This window comes from Peromyscus maniculatus, chromosome 5 (assembly GCF_049852395.1).
Source record: "Peromyscus maniculatus bairdii isolate BWxNUB_F1_BW_parent chromosome 5, HU_Pman_BW_mat_3.1, whole genome shotgun sequence".
Lineage (NCBI taxonomy): Eukaryota > Metazoa > Chordata > Mammalia > Rodentia > Cricetidae > Peromyscus > Peromyscus maniculatus.
In genome coordinates, this window is record NC_134856.1 from 61,718,478 (window position 1) to 61,736,294 (window position 17,817).

General features: G+C 43.9%; 1 protein-coding gene and 1 non-coding gene across 3 annotated transcripts; both read right to left on the reverse strand.

Annotated features, from left to right (window-relative positions):
- Nucleotides 1-334: 334 nt before the first annotated feature.
- Tomm20 (translocase of outer mitochondrial membrane 20) lies at nt 335-15,400 on the reverse strand. Of its 2 annotated transcripts, none has more exons than XM_076572350.1 (5): nt 15,054-15,400; nt 11,046-11,092; nt 9,147-9,228; nt 6,513-6,655; nt 335-4,691 (listed from the first exon to the last, which is right to left on the reverse strand). In XM_076572350.1, exons 1-5 carry the CDS (start codon nt 15,172-15,174, stop codon nt 4,647-4,649), a joined length of 438 nt encoding a protein of 145 aa, XP_076428465.1. In that variant the 5' UTR covers nt 15,175-15,400; the 3' UTR covers nt 335-4,646. The 2 variants fall into 2 exon arrangements, with proteins under 2 accessions (XP_076428465.1, XP_076428464.1); XM_076572349.1 differs by having other exon boundaries at nt 6,513-6,676; nt 15,054-15,329.
- LOC121829899 (small nucleolar RNA SNORA14) lies at nt 14,253-14,385 on the reverse strand. Its single transcript, XR_006072952.1, has one exon. It is a non-coding gene; the product is annotated as a small nucleolar RNA SNORA14 (small nucleolar RNA).
- Nucleotides 15,401-17,817: the final 2,417 nt, after the last annotated feature.

The following is a 17,817-nucleotide window of genomic DNA, read 5'->3' on the forward strand; positions in this document are numbered from 1 at the left end:
ACTTGTTAAGCAGAATTACAAAGGGTGCTATCCTGACCTGTGAAGATTCTGTACTCTGCAGACTTTCAACATTTTAAAAATAGCTCAAGGTTTGTGAATGAAGGTAAGGAGTTTAATTGGAGGTGAGAAGTAGGTGTCAAGACTGCATTCCACTCTCCCAGCAAAACAGAGGTGTAGTTGCTGACAGGAAATAGCTAAGCAAATCTGCTGGTAGGAGTCAAACTAGCGGTTAAAATTGGGGCTTCAACACTTCCCACTGGCCAACCTGTTAACCCAGTTAATTTCTACATGATCCCAGGTACTGGGTCTACGAAACAGACAAATTAAACATTACTGGTAATAAATCATAAGAGTATTTATTTTGAAACGAGGTGCCTACAAATGAGATGAATATGCTTTTACATTACATAATTTTGGGTGAGCATTTGATCCTGCAGGATGCAGAGTGCCTTCAGCATTTCAGAGCTGGTCTCAATATTTCAACTTTATAATCACTGATTCAGAGAACACTTTACACAAACATGGCATAACATGGAAGAAGTGTTTTTAGGGTCATTTCAAAAAGTGCTGGGAATTCTTCTGTTACCACCAACTCAAATTTTCAAACCATTTTTATGAAACTCAAAAACTCTTGAAAAGCAAAGCCATGGAGGCAAATGCCCATAATCATAGCAGTTGGAAGTTACAGGATCTTCATGGGGGAGAACACAGAGGCAGCTAGATCTGTGTTCCAGGCCAGCAGTGAGATCCTGTTGTAAATAAACAGCCAGGCATGGAAGCCCACACCTGTAAACCCAGTACTCCATAGACGAAGACAAGAGGATCAAGGCCAGCCTAAGCTACATGAAAATACTCTAAAAAATGAAGCAAAACAAAACCCCAGCTCCCTCCCAGTGAGTTTAATCTTGTCAATTTACCTTTCCTAATTCAAACCCTCAACCCTCTAGCCTCCACAGGGTCCAAAGCTGGCCTCAAACTCAGTCCTGCCCCAGCCACCCAGTGGTGTGCCCCCACTCCAGACCCTTCCTTATCTATTAGTGACAGATAATTGCGAGGGAGCTCTTCTACCATGATCATGTTCTAACAAGTGCTGGTATAGTCTTAATTCCAAAGCCAGGTCCTAAAGCGGGCATAGTGATACATTCCAGAACCCCCAGCGCTTGGGAGGCTGAGGCAAGAGTCACACAATGGAGACTGAAATGGGGTGTTAGGAAGAGGGTTACTCTGTCAGTGGAGCCCTAATTAACACAGGAAACATTAGGCCTTTAGGATTGTAACACAGACAGCATCACCAGCACAGGCTGTGCCTAGTCTCTGCAAGGCTTTATCACTCAGGTGTTAACTGTCTCGGGTCACTAGAATACACAAGCTCAGCCTTAGAACTTCAAAGTCACACCCTAAGCACAGAGGACTGCTATAGTCAACTCAGAGCCTGCAGGGGGTATACCTCAGGGAAGCCCAGCAGGGCACTGTCTTCACCATGTTCACTTCACGTTTGCACACGGAGGCCAGGGCCACCCCCCCACCCCCACCCCGGCCTGTTGAACCACTCTCTAGGGTCAACTCACCTCCCAGGCCCCTTGCTTCTTGGCAAACTCTGAGGCTTTTGCATGAAGCCTCACCATGGTACCAAGTTCCTAATGTACTAATGGGCTTTAAAGGTTCATTTCACAATGCCTTCAACTGTAGTTTTTAGTTGTCTGCAGTGACTCCCCCCACTACCCCCACACACAGAGTAGACAAATAAATAGTACCTGACTTGGATAAAGGTAAGATTACAGGATTCTTGCCTTCCAAAACAGAAAAAGAAACTGCTTAGTGTAATTTTGTGAATAAATCTATCTAGTTGTACTATAGAGAAATTTTAGTATATTTAAAATCTTGAACATTTCAGAAGTGCTACTGAGTTATGCTCCAGACTTTCAATGACTAATGATTGTCACTCCGTAGTCAAGCTTTCCTACTGGTGGTTCCCACATCACTAAACATGGTCACTTTTACAGAGATTCCAGTCTATGTCTACCATCACACTAGCAGCCAGACACTACTACACAGGATCCCTCACCTACTGTCATTAAGGCAGGGGTTCTTAACCTGGAATCTGAGATCCTTTCCATGCTGGAAGTCAGGTAGTAAACAGGCTTGCTTTTGTGGGGTGAGGTATGGGCGAGGGCCACAAAGCTCTTTCTCAAAGGGATATTAACCTAAAAGGTTGGTATGCTTTCTAGTTAGTCACCAAAAATCAACATTCAGTTCTGCAAATATACACCAAGCCAAATGTTCTCCAAACCCTTTAATACAGCTGAGGCACAAACAATAACACTTTTTTTAATATATATTAGAAGAAAGATTTGTTGTCAGGATCATACACCAAATTCCCCACCATTTCTTCAGCAGCAATTCCATTATCAATACTCTGGTCCATAGGTTGATTCAAGGTCATAAAGGCAAGTCATAAAGGCAGGTGGAAATGGAATAAATATCAAACCTGCTGGAGATGAAAGGAACACAACACCTGGACTTTGCCTAAGTATGCTCACTATATTAGGGCATTTATACCACCTTTCCAGGAAGCTCCATTTAAAATGTTTTCAGTTAGAAAAAACAGTAGCACCCAGCAATACACCTTTGCCTGAGGCAGCATACCAACATGTTGTAACATGCACATTCTCGAATGCTCCTGGCAACCTTCAAGCTGTTTTTTTTATACTACTTTAGTGTTAGTCTTGCCTTCTGGCAGCACTTACCAGCACCTGGTTCCATCTATTTAACTTGGGGTGAGAAGAAATAGTGTTCAGCACTTGTTTATATGGAGGAAAGTAGTCCCTCCATAACACAGCTAGTGTTCAAAAGCGGAAATGATGAAGCTCCCTCCATCAGTCACTTAAGAAAAGTCTTGACTTAATCAGTCTCAAAGTAAAGACAGCATCTCTAGCCTCTCCACTGCCAGGAGCCAGGCCACCAGGTGCACACTGTAGAACCCTCTCCAAGAGCGCCCTACCCCTCAATTCCCCAACCTCCACTCCCCCCGTGGCTCTCTTAGCCACACCTGGGCTGATGCAGGACTTTGTTGGCAGTGCAGTCAATCTCTGGTCACCATTATGATACTCGGGACTGGAGTCCTACCAGCAAAACTCAGCCAGCCTATTTGTAGCATCACACCCCTAAACACACACCTATCTAGAAAGCACTGGCAAGGGTTCACCACCAAAGGCCTGGAAAGGACCTATAGATGCCTCAAATGTGTGCCTCCAGGTCTGGCATTCCACCAGAAAATACTACAGGTGAGTTGTTCACAGCTGTTATCCATACACTAACCAGAGGCAGAAGCTAGTTAAAGCCTCATTCCAGATTCTTCCTACTAAACTACCATCAGAACAAGCCCACGGTGAGGCAAATCAAAACAATTCCAGGGCATGGAGGCAGACAAGCTGCCCACGAGAATGCTGCTCGGTGAACAGATACCAGCATAGACCACAAACAAGGTCTTCACACTTGAATCAGGACAGCCCATGTCACCAGGTGAAAGGCTGCTATCTGAGAAGAGATCCCACTGCTTCAGCCAAGTCTCCAGTCAAGATGACACTCTACTGTCACCGTGAAAGATAAATTAGTTAATCCACAGGAAGATTGAAAGAGATACACTGTTAAAAGCAAAAAGGGAATCAACACTTTCACAAGCAGACCATCACAACTGCCTTAAAGACAAGTTTCTGGTTAACTGACACAAGAGTAACAAAATCACTTCACATCAGTAATAACTGACAAAGAAGTTATTTCACTTAGAGGTTTAATTGAGAAATACTAAGTCAGATAAACATGCAAATTCAGAATATAAACAAGTGCAATGCCTGGTTGTTCTGAAATAATCATCAGCCATCAGCTGGAGACAGACCTAAAGACTCTCAACAGAACCAATTAAACTCCACGCTGAACAGAGCCACCCAAGAGAAGAGCAGGCTGGATCTCTCAGTCTAGAAAGAGCAGAGTGAGCGGACAGCAGGCGAGGCTCACCCAGGACTAATCCTGGTGCTTTCCTCGGCCAGGTGCCTGAAATACTAGGGGTTAGTCCGCAGAGGACATTAAGCCACTGATGCAGACTGAAGCTTTTAGGAAACACGGGGAGGGAACGGGATCGCTAACAACACAACAGCACACTTCACATGTCCAAAAGTAAACAGAAAGAAACAGTCTCTGCAAGATTTTAATGCTCAGTTTTCACAAACACAAGTTTCTATCCAATTTGATGACTTACAGTAAAATGTACTAGAGCCTTTAAAAAATGGGCATTATTCAACTATCCTCCGTAGTCTCTTCCAATGTTTTAAAATTCATCACTGTGAGTTTTTACCTAAGACTCTACTGTATTTACATTTGAATTGCATGTCTTAAGAATAAACGAAATCCATGATATTTTGGTTAACTCAGTGTATTTATAAAATGAAAAGTTCTATCAAAATACTTTTCACTGGAAAAAATAAATAGAACAGACAATGGATCTACTCAAAGTACACATTCACTTTGGTAGACTTCAGTGTAGGACAGTTCATGACAAGCATATTTGCCCTTATTCCCCAGAGCCGATCAGCTTCCAAGCTAATGGTTAAATCATTTTTAACTGAGATTTTATCGTGTTGATATCTGGCTCACTCCACATCATCTTCAGCCAAGCTCTGAGCACTTACAATTCTCTGAAAGAAAAAGAAAATTAATTTTGAGAAGTGTCTCATTTCAACTTAAATTGCTCTTCACATTCAAAGAACCAACTTGCTAAAATTCTAGGATTCTGACACGGGTTCCACACTTCACACACTATCGTCGGAGAAGACAAAGGTCAGCTGGGAATGGTGACATATACCTGAAATCAACACTAGGGATGCTGAGGAGGGAAGGGGGAGTGTTGGTGATGATGTTGAGGGTATGATCATACAAGCTCCAGTTCCTTACCAAAATTCAAATGAATAAATGAAGTACACGACACAATGCTGTTTGTCAATTATATAATATACTAAAGACTTTTCACCTCCACACAAACCAAGAACAGCAATGAAAATTCTTACCAAGCCTTCTTCTATGCTTCATAATTTCCCTTTCCAGCTCACAGCCATTACAGGAAGCAACACTACATTACAAAATTAACCCCCCCCCAAAAAAAACCCTGCATATATAACTTATGAAAGACAAGGTAACAGAGTAATACCAGCTGTTGAAGAATTTAGATGCCAACCAGGCAAATCTATGACGTTCTTACAGTGCTGCTTCGGCCTGGCCTTGCTTTGTTCCCAACAGTCCCTGTACTGGACGCTTAGGTACCAGTGTGGCAGTATTGAGAATCTGGGCTCTTAAGGCCTAGATGACAGTGATGAGATCTGTAAGGTTCCACTCTCCAACTGGATCAGTTCCTGAACGAGCAGCTAAACACTGACTCCTCCCAGCCTTCATTGCCCACCACACAGGTCTGGTTCCCCTTTCAATTCTGTGTCACCATGTGACAGTCGGGTGGCTCCTGGACAGATACAGCCACAACAGCCAACTGCTTCGTCTTCTCCATTCTCAGAACTGGCTGTGATCACTGCAACACAAACAGACTAGAGAGCTACTCCTCCAACAGCACCTAACAGTAACTGAGGTGTGGACAGAATGGAACATATTCCTCTAACTTTAAAAGACTTAGCTCAAGTTCTTGGTTTTCTAAATCTTCCTCAAATCTTTGGGGGAATTTAATTTTTCCCCATGCCTCTAGCTGAGTTACTAAAAAATTTATGAAAATTTCCTTTCCCTTACCACTTGACTAATTCTTAACCATATCAAACTGAAAATCAGCACATGCAGTACCTGTTCTGAGATTCATTTTGGACTCCTTAGAAAGGATTTGTATGAACAGAATCCACTATATTGCATATTTACCCAATTTGTACCTAATGTTTTGAGACAAAATCTCACTAAAAGCCATGGCTCAGCCCCCCAGAGTACTGGGATTACAGGCATGCACCACCACACTCAACTATATTAACCATGAATACGTGCACTTTGCACTTCTGAGAAGAAATTTCAAAGCACACAACAGCAGCCCAAAGAGGTACAGACAGTACCAAGAATGGACACAGGGACACCAGGATGGTCCAGACTATGCAGTCTTGACTTCTGTATATCCCCTGCTAAGTTAACTAAACTGAAACTTTGATATGATGTCCTACAAGCATGTCCAGAGCCTTGAGCACAATGGACAAGGGCTCCAAAACGTACTGCATCCTTAGCAGGGGTAGCCAAGTGGCCTAATTTAGGGACTCAAATGTAAACAAAGGCCGTACACTCAACACCAAGCATGTACACTTATGATTCTTACCTAACAGATGCCTGGACCTTATGCTAGTCACCTGCACAATGTATCATTAGGAAAACCACTCCCAGGTCTGGCACATTCAGTATTATACGCTCAGTAGACTTGCCCCTGAGCATATAGTTCTCAGGTCAATTCATGTGTTACTCTCTCCAACACTTCAACTCCTTACCTGACTAATGGTGGGAAGCTTGGTCAGAAGCATCTGGAACACTGGTGGTGGAAGAGTTTGCTGTAACACTTGCAGCAGCTGCTGAGGCTGTCCACACACAGCGATTGCATTTGTCAGGTGGTCCACACCCTTCTCGTATTCACCTGCAAGATTGTACATAGTATCTGAAGCCATCAAAATTTAGTCATCAACCGATCCTAACCTAAATCACTAGCAAGTAAAAAATTGATACTGAACTTCCTTGCACCCATGGAATGAACATATTTTACCAACTGACTGCTGTGGATGGACTGAGGCACCAGCATCTAGTGCTTTCAGAGCCTCCCAAGCGTGGTCAGAAATAGCTAAATCTCAGCTCTTGTGGGAATTATGGGTATCCCACCTATACAAATCAGGACACCACCTGACTGTGTTGCCCGCTGTCATCTGGGTATGTGCAGCCATCACTCGGACTCTGCACGGCCAGTTCCTTTCCTAGGGTACTGAGATGTAATGATGGCCACCAGGAGACCCTGCCCCGGGACAGGCCCTGAGACCGTGTGATGCAGAGCTGCAGTTGACAGAATGACTGGCTCGCTTACTCAGTCCCTACTCTAGTAGACACCAGGCCTCCTCTGAGCCAACACTGGCAATAATCTTTTCTGTTTAACCAGCAGTGCTCATGCTGCAGCTGGCCAGACCAGAGGAACTTACTCATTCCAGGCTGAAGCACCACCCTGGTGCTAAGAACACACAGTGCCTGGGCCTCTCGGGCACCTCGGAAAATCTGTTCTTCTGTACTTAAGATTTGATTACTCACATTGTTCTTAATCTAGGTAAAGTTTGGAAACAAGTTAAGTTTGCTAGTTATTTGAGTACAAGAACTAGGCTACCTGACTCTTGGTGAAACTGACTGCACAAACTAAAACACAAAACTACTTCTCTTCGGAAAGAAACATTTCTTCTTTTTGGGCCCAGTGAGGTGGCTCTGCCTGGATATACCTTAGTTCAATCCCCAGACTCACATAAGGGTGGAAGATAACTGTTTCCAAGTTTTCCTCTAACCGCCACACCCACACATGGAATTCATGTACACATCCCACATTTTAAAACTTTAAGAAGTGTAAAGTGGATCACTACCATAAACTTTCCTCATAAAACAAATGGAACACAAATAAATATACATTATGCATGAAGTTGAACTCTATCTGAATCCAATATAAAATGTGAAACATGACACCAATTTTATCAATGATAGCAACAACTTCAAAAATACTTTTGCAATAAAAGCTAAAAAACAATCTCCCTAGGAACCATTTTTATTGTATAGTACAAAATGTTACCCAACTCTAGAACAAAATATACGTTATTAAGATGTTTAATAGCTGGGTGTGGTGGTGAATGCCTTTAATCCTAGCACTAGGGAGGCAGAGATAGGCTGGTCTACAAACTGAGTTCCAGGACAGCCAGGGTTATTACACAGAAAAACCCTGTCTCAAAAAATTCAAAAAAGATATATAAGGAAAAAACAAAACAAAACAAAACCAAAACCATCTTTTAATACAGGTAAGTAAAAAACTAAGACCCAAAGTAATTAAGTATCTAAATTCTGGACCACATAACTGATCAGATTTGAAACAAGATGCTAAAAACACTGGTGTGATGGCTACTCTGCCTGTCAACTTGACTCCATGTAAAAGTCAACGGAAACCCTAGCAGCTAGGCACATCTGAGGTTTTTTTTTAATTATTTATTTATTTTTATTTTATGTGCATTAGTGTATGTATGTCTGTGTGAGGGTGTCGGGTACCCTAGAACTGGAGGGACAGACAGCTGTGAACTGCCATGTGGGTCCTCTGGAAGAGCAGTCAGTGCTCTGAAGCGCTGAGCCATCTCTCCAGCCCTGGCCGCACATCTGGAGGCAGCGCACAGACACGAAAGAAGGCTTTGCTTTTCTGTCTGCTTGCCCTCACTCACCAGCAAGTTCATCTACCCCAAGCCACTCCCTTTCAGTGGTGTTAGAACACATTTCATGATTCCAACGTAGACTGAAAACTGGCAGCTCTCTAGGACATCCCTGGGACTCTAACATCAGATCAGGACTGCTGAGACAGTCTTGTGAACTTGGCCTTTCTGTGAGGAGATGCCATTGTTGACCACAGCCCATAAACCACTCAGGTGTATATGTTCATTCTACTGGTTCTGTTCTTTACAGAATCCTGACTAATAAATATTCCCGTGACCCTGGTTAGGTAAATTAACTTTCTTTTGGACCAACACTGAGGAAAAAAACCTGATTAGCAGGTGAGTGTTGGCAAACCCGGCTCACGTCACTTAAGTTACTATTTATACTGCACTATGGATACACACACACACACACACACACACACACTCTAAGTGACTTTAGAGTCATCTCTGATCTTATCTTCCATATCCTGTGACAGAGCAGTAAAACTCACTTAGAACACAGGGCCAGCAATGGCCCCATGAGCCTGTCTTTCTAGAGCCAGCCTTAGTATGAAGCACCTAACTCACCTGGAAATGCTTGAAATCTTTTTTCTAACGACAATTATGCAAGAAAGTCCTGTCATTATAAATTCTTATCAATATGAATAATTCATTCTACTTCTTTCTGAATCCTGAAATGACTATTACCTTGTGCTAATAACTCTTCACCAAGCTGTATCTCTTCAAGGAAGAATTTCTGAACAGCTTCAGCATCTTTTAAGTCAGGTAACTGGAAAAGGAATAAGAAGAAATTAAACCAAGAATATAATCAACACACAGAAAACCAATTACAATTTAAAAATGGAGGCAGAGACAGGTGAATCAGAGTTCAAAGCCAGCCTGGTCTTCAGTGTTCTAGGACAGCCAGGGCTACAGAGACCCTGTCTCAAAATATCCTCCCCCAAACAAAACAAACACCAAAGGGGGGGCGCTCATTCTAAGAAAACCAGAGTCAAAAAAGCTAAAGAGTACAAATATCTATTGTCTATACATCTATAAGAATCTTCATTACCTAAACATGTATCATCTATACAGTGCTGTTGTAGCCATTATAGATAAACAACTGTCATCCATTCACTCTTCTAATACTTCATACACATTTTCATGTGCACCCAGAGGACTTCTCTGTATTTGTTACACCTGGATATACATAGATATTTTCAGAGATGTAAATTTTCTTGCTGGTAGGACTAGAGGTTGAACCTAGGGCCCCCTACATACTAGAAAAGCACTCTACTACTGAGCTATATTCCCAGTCCTCTTCTTATTGACAAGATCTTAACAGGCTGGCCATAAACCTTCAAACCTCTGACCTCAGAGGGATCACAGGTCCTTGTCAACGGGTCTGCCAGACTGAGTTTCAAATAGCAGAACATACCACTGAGGGATGACAGCATACTCATTGTGCATTTGTTGGTCAGATCAGTTACTTCTAATTTTTTATGATAAACAACCATAAGCAATTGACAGGGAAAAGGGTACAGCTCACAATGCCCAGTTCTACCTGTTGAATTTTAAATAATATACCTCCCGTCAGACTCTCACACTTACACACAGGTCTGAAGTTATCTATCTATATCCCACATCTTGGAAAGGTAGTCTGGACATATTAGAAAAACACAGCAGTTCCCAGCTTCAATTCACTAGAACTTGTCAGCTATGCTGAGCACTCCACTGGATCAAAATAATAATAAAAGTGTAACATTTATCAGTCCCATTTTCCCTTGCCTGAATGAGCTTTTAAAAGAACAATTAAGAGCCAGGCAGTGGTGGCACTGGGCTTTAATGCCAGCACTTGGGAGACAGAGGCAGGTGAACCTCAGCGAGTTCAAGGCCAGTCTGGTCTACAAAGCAAGTTCCAAGACAGCCAGAACTATTACACAGAGAAACTCTGTCTTGAAAAATAAAAAAATTAAAAGATTTAAATAAAAAAGGGGAACAATTAATGATTTAATAATTGTTCTGCAAATCCAAAGGAACGTCAGCAAGGGGAAAGTGACACGTACAGTGACTAGCACTTGCCTAGTTTACTTACATATCACAGTTTAGTTTTAATCGAGTAGCTAAAAAAGCCTAGTCATTAAAAATTATGAACACAGGACCTATGAAAAGAAATGAAATAACTGACATTCTACAAGTTATGGTTTGTTTCTTAAAATCCATCAGAATCTAGACAATTCTGATCCATAGGTTTAAAAACTTTTAAAGAACTTTGAATTGAATACACAGGGTTCCTTTTGTTATTTAAGACAAGCCCATTATGTTGCCCAGGCTGCCTCTGCCTGAGTGTCTCAAATACTAGGATTACAGGTGTGGATCTTTTAAAGGACACTAGAGGGAGGAAGGAAAATCCAATCAAATGCATTTTAAACCATTCTGAAGTAGCTGAGAACACTTTTAACCTCTTGGTGTCCACATCTCTAGAGACCCTCACTCTGCTGCTAACCCAGTAAGACGTTTGTTGTTACCACCAAAGGAAAATATAGCAGGCCTGGATAACCTACAGTCTAAGTTACTCTCTTACAAAAACACAGACCATTTTATTACCTTGGAAAGCCCAGCTCTCTCCTTAGCAAGCTTCTGTTTCTTTCTTCCTACAAGAAAAATAAAGTAAAATTCACTTGGCTATCATCAAAAGAATCAACACGTCTAACTGTTTCAGCAATCATTAATTCTACAAACCATTCCTAACCCCAGCATCCCTGTCTCCCTGGTCCGTGGTGAGTGAACCGGCATTTCTGGATAGCAGCTTTCACTTTTCCTCTATATCATCAGGTCTAGCAATTCACAAGATAGACTGTTCCAATAGCTGCACCCCAGCAGAACAAAGTTCCCTTTCCAAGGTAAAAGAATTAAGTGTTTGTTGCTGAATTATACCAGATTCTAGCTTTACTATGAAGAATTATCCAGCATTCTTAAGCAACAAGGTTTTGTAAAAACAAAATATGTGACTTTGGTGGAGGTTTTTTTTTTTTTTTAGACAAGTTCTGTGTATCCAGGCTGGCCTGCATCTGTTACATAGCCAAGGCTCCTGCTCCAGCTCCCAAGCTCAGGGATTACAGGCATGCAACAAGGTCCCAGTATTATTTATGTTTGACCAAAAAAGAAAAGGGGAAGAGGTCGTACTCCAAAATGCATTGTTACAAACAGCTGGCTAGTTAAAAATGGCCTCACAGCTCTCTCTGGTATGCCCCATAAGAAAGAGCATTAGTGTATGTGGACCATCGACTTACAATAGAGTAAGGTACAGTACCTGGCCCTATTAAAACTGATCTAATAATAGTATTTATATAATTATGGGGCTTCTAGCAGGCTTGTGGGTTAACAGATGCAAACATCTGGCAAGAGTACTTAGGTTCATATTCTGCCATTTTGGCATCCCACAGTTAAATATTCAATACCTAGAAAGTAACAATCACTTAATACTATGACTTAGGACAATAACAAGGTGGCCCAAGTGAAGGGCTCTCTCTAGAGTAAATTTTAAGCAAGAAAATCTAACTTCAAAAAGTCTCTGAAAACCTTAAAGTACTCTACGAATCCAAGTCTCACCACATGACTAAAGGACCTGTTGGTTAATCCTTAAAATGTAAGAACAGCTACTCAAGCATCCTAACTTCAGAACTCCTGTCCTCAGTGTACAGTGTTCAGATGAAAAGCGCCCCTTAAAACAAAGCAAAACTGTGTAATACACAAGAAAAAATACAATATACTAAACCATAATTTTGAGAAAATAACAAAATGAATCCCATTAGTTTTCAATAACCATCTAACTTATTAACAGTGCAAGGGCTTAGTTCATAAAAGTGTCTCTGTAATGAAAGGACGGATAGAAAAAAAACACACAATGGAACAAGGTATACATTCAATCAGCAAAATAAGGCCTTGTTTTTTATTTGTTGATATTAATCTCAAATGACATTTGCAAACCTTCGATGTTTAAACAACTATGAGCACTTTAAAAAAAAAAAGTGGTGGGCAGCCTTTAATCCCTGTGCTTGGAAGGCAGAAGCATTCAGATCTCTTTGAGTTCAAGGCCAGCCTGGTCTACAGTTGGAGCTCTAGGACAACCAAGGCTACACAGTGAAATCCTGTCTCAAAAAACCAAAAGCCCATGTAAACCAGGCGTTGTGGCACACACCTTTAATCCCAGTATTCGAGGCAGAGGGATATCTGAGTTCAAGGACAGCCAGGCTTAGAGACCTGGTCTCAAAACCAACCAAACAAAAAACCATGCAAGGCCTAAGTTCAGAACCACCCCAAATCCAAGCCATTATTTAAACATTTAAATAAACTGATTTAATGTATCCCTAAGTGGAGTATCTTTCACAGAGCAGTTACATAAATGAAATGAACCTCAAGTGGGTACAGCAACTATTTAGATACCTGAGATCAAGCCACTGGGGAAAAGTGATGATCATCTGCTTACAGAAGCCAAAAGTCTGAATTAAAATATCTAATTTAATCTCAAACCCTCAATTTAAGCCCCTTTTCATTAAATAACAAAACAACAAAAATGAATTGAGAAACTATCCTTTTACTGCAGATGTAAATGATTTGAGTCAAACTACTTAATTCAAATGACTCAAATCCTTAAGAATCAACTATATAGCTTTAAAGAAACTGAAATTATTCATTACTTGCTAGCAAAAATTAAACAAAATCTAGCATTCATTAATACCATGGTCTGCAACGGTACTAAGGACCCCTAAAGTGTAGATTCGTGTTTGTCACAGTTGCAGTTAGTAACTCACTTAGGCCATTAGAGTCCGGCTAAAGCTAGGAGGAAAACCACCCCACCACCAACACAAACCGACTACAACAGAACATGATGGGGGGGGGGGCAGTGGTAGAAGACCTAGCCTGAAGAAAAAGGCCATGGAGTCCATCGCCAGAAGGGCACAAAGGAAATGCTGGAAAGGTTATTTTGAAAAGAACACCGCTAGCAGGGCGTTATGCCCCAAGCCTTTAATCCCACCGCTCAAGAGGCAGGTTGATCTGAGTCCCAAGGCCAGCCTGGTCTACATACTGAGTCCCAGTCTCAAAACAAAAACCACAAAACCCCAACGACCCTAATTTTCCTGAAATGACAACTTACAATTTCTTCAACCAAAAACCATTTTCTCACGATTTCCAACAAGGCCTTCCAAAGGAATGAACCTGCTTAGCTATCTCCATGTGTGAGACACACAGCCCTCTGGGGACAGACTGTACTTGTGTACTCAGTCACACTTCGCAGCCAGCATTTATGGAGGGGTCTTGTTCAAGAGGCAACTTGTACTACCTTACTTCACAGTTAAGACAGATTAGGATTTGGAGTTGATGCTGCGGTCAGCAAACAATCTGGTCCCGGAAATGCAGTCTGAAGCCAGGCAGCATTCTTTCCATTACTCTACCTCGCCACGGACAAAAACGAATTCTCTGTATCTCCCTACATGATGAAAATAATGGGCTACTGGAGCACACAGGCTCAGGAAGGGATGGACCTCCTACAGGAGGCGGTAAAGGAAGTGCAATGTCCGATCACCTGTAACTACCCGAAAAGTTAAAAATGATCTAGGATGGCTTAACTAGAGAAGTTCGGTAGAATGGATGGTGACTCTTAAGCCACTGGCTGACCGCCCTACACAAGGCGCAAAAACGCTTGCTATTCCAACAAATGTTCTTTCGGACTGTTGAAAGGTCCCTTGAAATTCAGGGGGGAAAACACGCCGGTTAAAGGAGAGCCACGACTTCCCTGGTAAACCTCTTAAAAGATGTCGCAGGTATGAAATAAGACTGAGCCACGTGAGGAGCGCAGCCCTTTGGACTCCCCCGCATTTCTCTAGCATTCACTCATATCTTGGAAGCACCAGAGCGAAGCCACCAAGAGGGTTTAAGAATGCAAGGGTGACACCGCACTGAGTCTGCAGATTCAGGCTCTAGCTAAACCGCGTCAACACTTTCGGGGTCAAGGATTGGCTTTAACCATGTGTAGGCGCCCATCTGTAAAGCCAGTCATGAGAGGAGGCACCACGAGTTCGAAGCCATCCTACAAAATACAGCAAGACCGTGTCGCATTTTTTTTTTTAACAGTGAAGTAGGCAGAGACGGTTCCTGCCTGTCATCACGGCACTCGAGAGTGCTGAAGCAAGGGGGCTGCCACAAGGTCGAGGCTAGCGCGGGCCACACCGAAGGACCCCATCGTAAACACGCACACACCCCACAGAAGTTTAGTGGCTGGGCGGGGGGGGGGGGGGGGGAGGGCTCATGCCCGTCGCCACAATAGACCTGAAAGGCTAAGGCAGGAGGACTGCCGTGACTTCCAGCCTACCCGGGACCAATCATTCGTCTTGGAAAAAAAAAAAAAATATGGAGAGGTGGAAGGTAAAAAGTGCTACCCCTCCCGGGAGCCCAGCGTGCATTCCGCCGCCAGCAAGATGGAGCCAAGCCCGCCTCCAAGATGGAGGCCCCGCGGGCCCAGGCGGGACCCTGGCCGCAGCGCGCGACGCCAGGGAGGCCCCTCGGGGGGCGCGCGGGCCCGAGGAGGGGCAGGAGGCGCGCGGGCCCACTCACGTTCTCGAAGCCTGTTCTTGAAGTTGGGGTCACTCCGCCTTTTGCGGTCAAAGTAGATGCAGTACCCGATGAAGAGGGCACCGCACACGCCCGCGGCGATGGCACTGTTCCGGCCCACCATCTTCGCTCGGCTGGGGCGTGCGCCGGGCCGCCGAGGCCCGCCAAGCAGCGGTTAAGCTCCGAGCGACCGGAGCACGCCGCCCGACCGCCGCCTCCAGCGCAGACGGAAAAGGCCGAGCACCAGCACTTCCGGCGCGCGAGGACCCCCGGAGCGTCCGCGGCGGTGCCTGCGCGGGAGCGCCTGGTGCGCACGCGCGCGCGCACGGCCTGGGCCGCGCGGCTGGGGCGCCGTGCTGGGGGGGAGGGGGGGAGGGCGTGCACTGCGGAAGGGTTTCTGCGTCACCACGCGCGCATCCCCCCCCCTCCTTATCCCCCCCCCCCCCCAAGGTCTGCGGCGTGGTGGCAGCGCGTGGTTTGTGGCACGCTGAGTCAGAGTCCCACAGCCGCCATCCTTTCTGGAGAAAGACAAAGGTGACAGCCCGCTAGGACAGCGCCTCACCTCACTGTGCCCTTGAGGAATCCTGTGACTTAAAGCGCGAGCCTTTGCTTTTTACGTTTTGGAGACGGGCTCTCCCTTGGTGTCTCAGTCGGGCCTGGAACTTGCTGGGTAGTCTACCCTACCCTGGCCTCAAACCTGCAATCTTCCAGCTTCATGCTCCTAAGTAATGATGATGGTATTGCAGGCCTGGCGGCATCTGCTTTTTGAGTTGTGACTGAACTTGGACACAGTAATTGATTCCAAAATAATTGTATGATGTGGCCTCATCTTATGTTGTGGGGGAGAAAATTGGTGTAATTCTTTAAAAAAATAAAATAAAAAACCTGCGAGGGATGTAGAAAGGCAAAAAAAAAAAAAAGTCTAGGGGTGGTTCCTATTTGTGCCCGTAGGCTGTCATTAAACTAACCTTAAGTGTAGCAATTCTCTGGCATTTTAAGTGAAATTAATTAGTAATGGAGAGAGCCCCAAACACTTCGGCCACCTCTCTGTACTGAAGGGACCCACCTCTTCCTGGGGAGCTGAAGCAGAGCTGGGCATTACTGAATAGAGCACTATTAAATGCTGTTAGAATGGCTGTTTGTGTGGAGCTTTCCCTGAATCTTTGTCGTCTACACCTTTTGGTGCTTTCTGTGAAGGAAGTGAAGCAACCCGCATGCTTTAACACCCCCTGCTACCTGTAGGACATGCTCGAGCTGCTTGTTGGCCAAGACTTACTCCAGCTCCAGAAGGCACTGTCTTCAAACGCTTGTGCTGATCCTCTTGCCATCAAAAGCCATAGCGGGACTCTGGATGGCTTTGCACCAAAGCTAGGGTGAGAAGCACTTCCCTTAGTGTTCCAGAATTAGTGCAAAACACGAGGCTTCATTTGCACGGGGAGTTGTCATGAGTGTGCAAACACTCACTTCACTCCCTCTTCCTCCCCCACACCCAGGTTGTTCAGCTCAATTTTTAACATGTATGTGCAGAGAAACCAGAACAGGTCAGCTGGCCTGTCACTATTCTTTTGAGGCAGGGACAGCCACCCCCTGAACTGGAGCTGGTGTTTTCTCTACTAAGCCAGCACCCCCATAAGTCTGCACTCGCCTGGCAGCTGTGGTTACATGTCTGCACCAGACACTCCCAAGTGATTCTTTTAAACTAGCAACTGGAGGGGTGGCAGTCAAGTGTCAACAGCTGCAGCCATGCCACAGCACCCCCCTTCTGTGGCAGTAGCAGCAAGAAAGAAAGGAAGGAGAGGGAGGGCAGATAGAGCAGAACCAAGGATTCAGACAAGGCCCATACAACAGAGCAGCACACAGAGCTGCTTTCTTATACCCTGCATACATTGTGATCTTCCTCATCCCCAAAAGCTACCTGTGAACTTCAACTTCCTGAGCCTTGGGTACACAGAACAGAAAATAGTTACTCAAAGCAACAGAGTTGACATGAGAGACCTTGAACACCTAACAGTGGGTGGTCTTTGTAGCCATGACTTAGGGATAAGTCAGAACAGGGTACCCTTTTCTTATGTATAATAAATACAATGATTGTTGAGATAGCAACATGTTAACACAAAAACACACCCACAAACTCCTGCAAGGGAAGCAGCCTGGGGGGTGGGTATACACAAGTGTTTGGGAATGGAACCATCAATGGGTTCTGGGATGACTTAAGTGATAACCAGTATTTTTACTTTAATTTGTTGTGGTACTATGGATTAAATCAAGAGTGTCACGCATGCTAGGTAGTGCTCTGCCTCATCAGTGATATTTTTAATTGTCAGCAGCACATACAGCCATGTGAAATGTTCATGTTCGTCAAATGTATCCATAATTATTAGTTAATAATGCAAAATTGAAAGTAATTCCATCAGACTCAATTCCAACCTCTTACTTCATCTACGGAGGTATTCACAAGGAAGTTGGGAGACGTGCTTAATTACAGTCACTGACTTGGGTCAGCAACTTAAACACCCTTTAAATCCACGCAAGGGGCTGTTACATGAAAGTCTGGGACAGGAACAAGCTATGCTGCAGTCACTCTACTGCGACAAGGTAAAGGGTAGGCAATTAAAGCTTCCCAATGCCTCTCACTGTAAGAATTCTCTAACTACTTGTAACCCTAGCAGAAAATATTTGAGGCCAAGTAAGGGAAAAAACTGTTCATGAGGAAAAAAAAAAAGACTAATTATCATGATTAGAAAACACATACCCAGTATTTTTATTA

What these genes read in the sequence shown, in the direction of transcription:
- Tomm20 (XM_076572349.1), bottom strand. Translation starts at nt 15,174, where the DNA reads ATGGTGGGCCGGAACAGTGCCATCGCCGCGGGCGTGTGCGGTGCCCTC. An exon ending in TGAAGAGTTATTAGCACAAG is followed by an intron (nt 6,677 to 9,146) that starts GTAATAGTCATT and finishes TGATGGCTTCAG; the next exon opens with ATACTATGTACAATCTTGCA. An exon ending in AGCTTCCCACCATTAGTCAG is followed by an intron (nt 4,692 to 6,512) that starts GTAAGGAGTTGA and finishes TTTTTCTTTCAG; the next exon opens with AGAATTGTAAGTGCTCAGAG.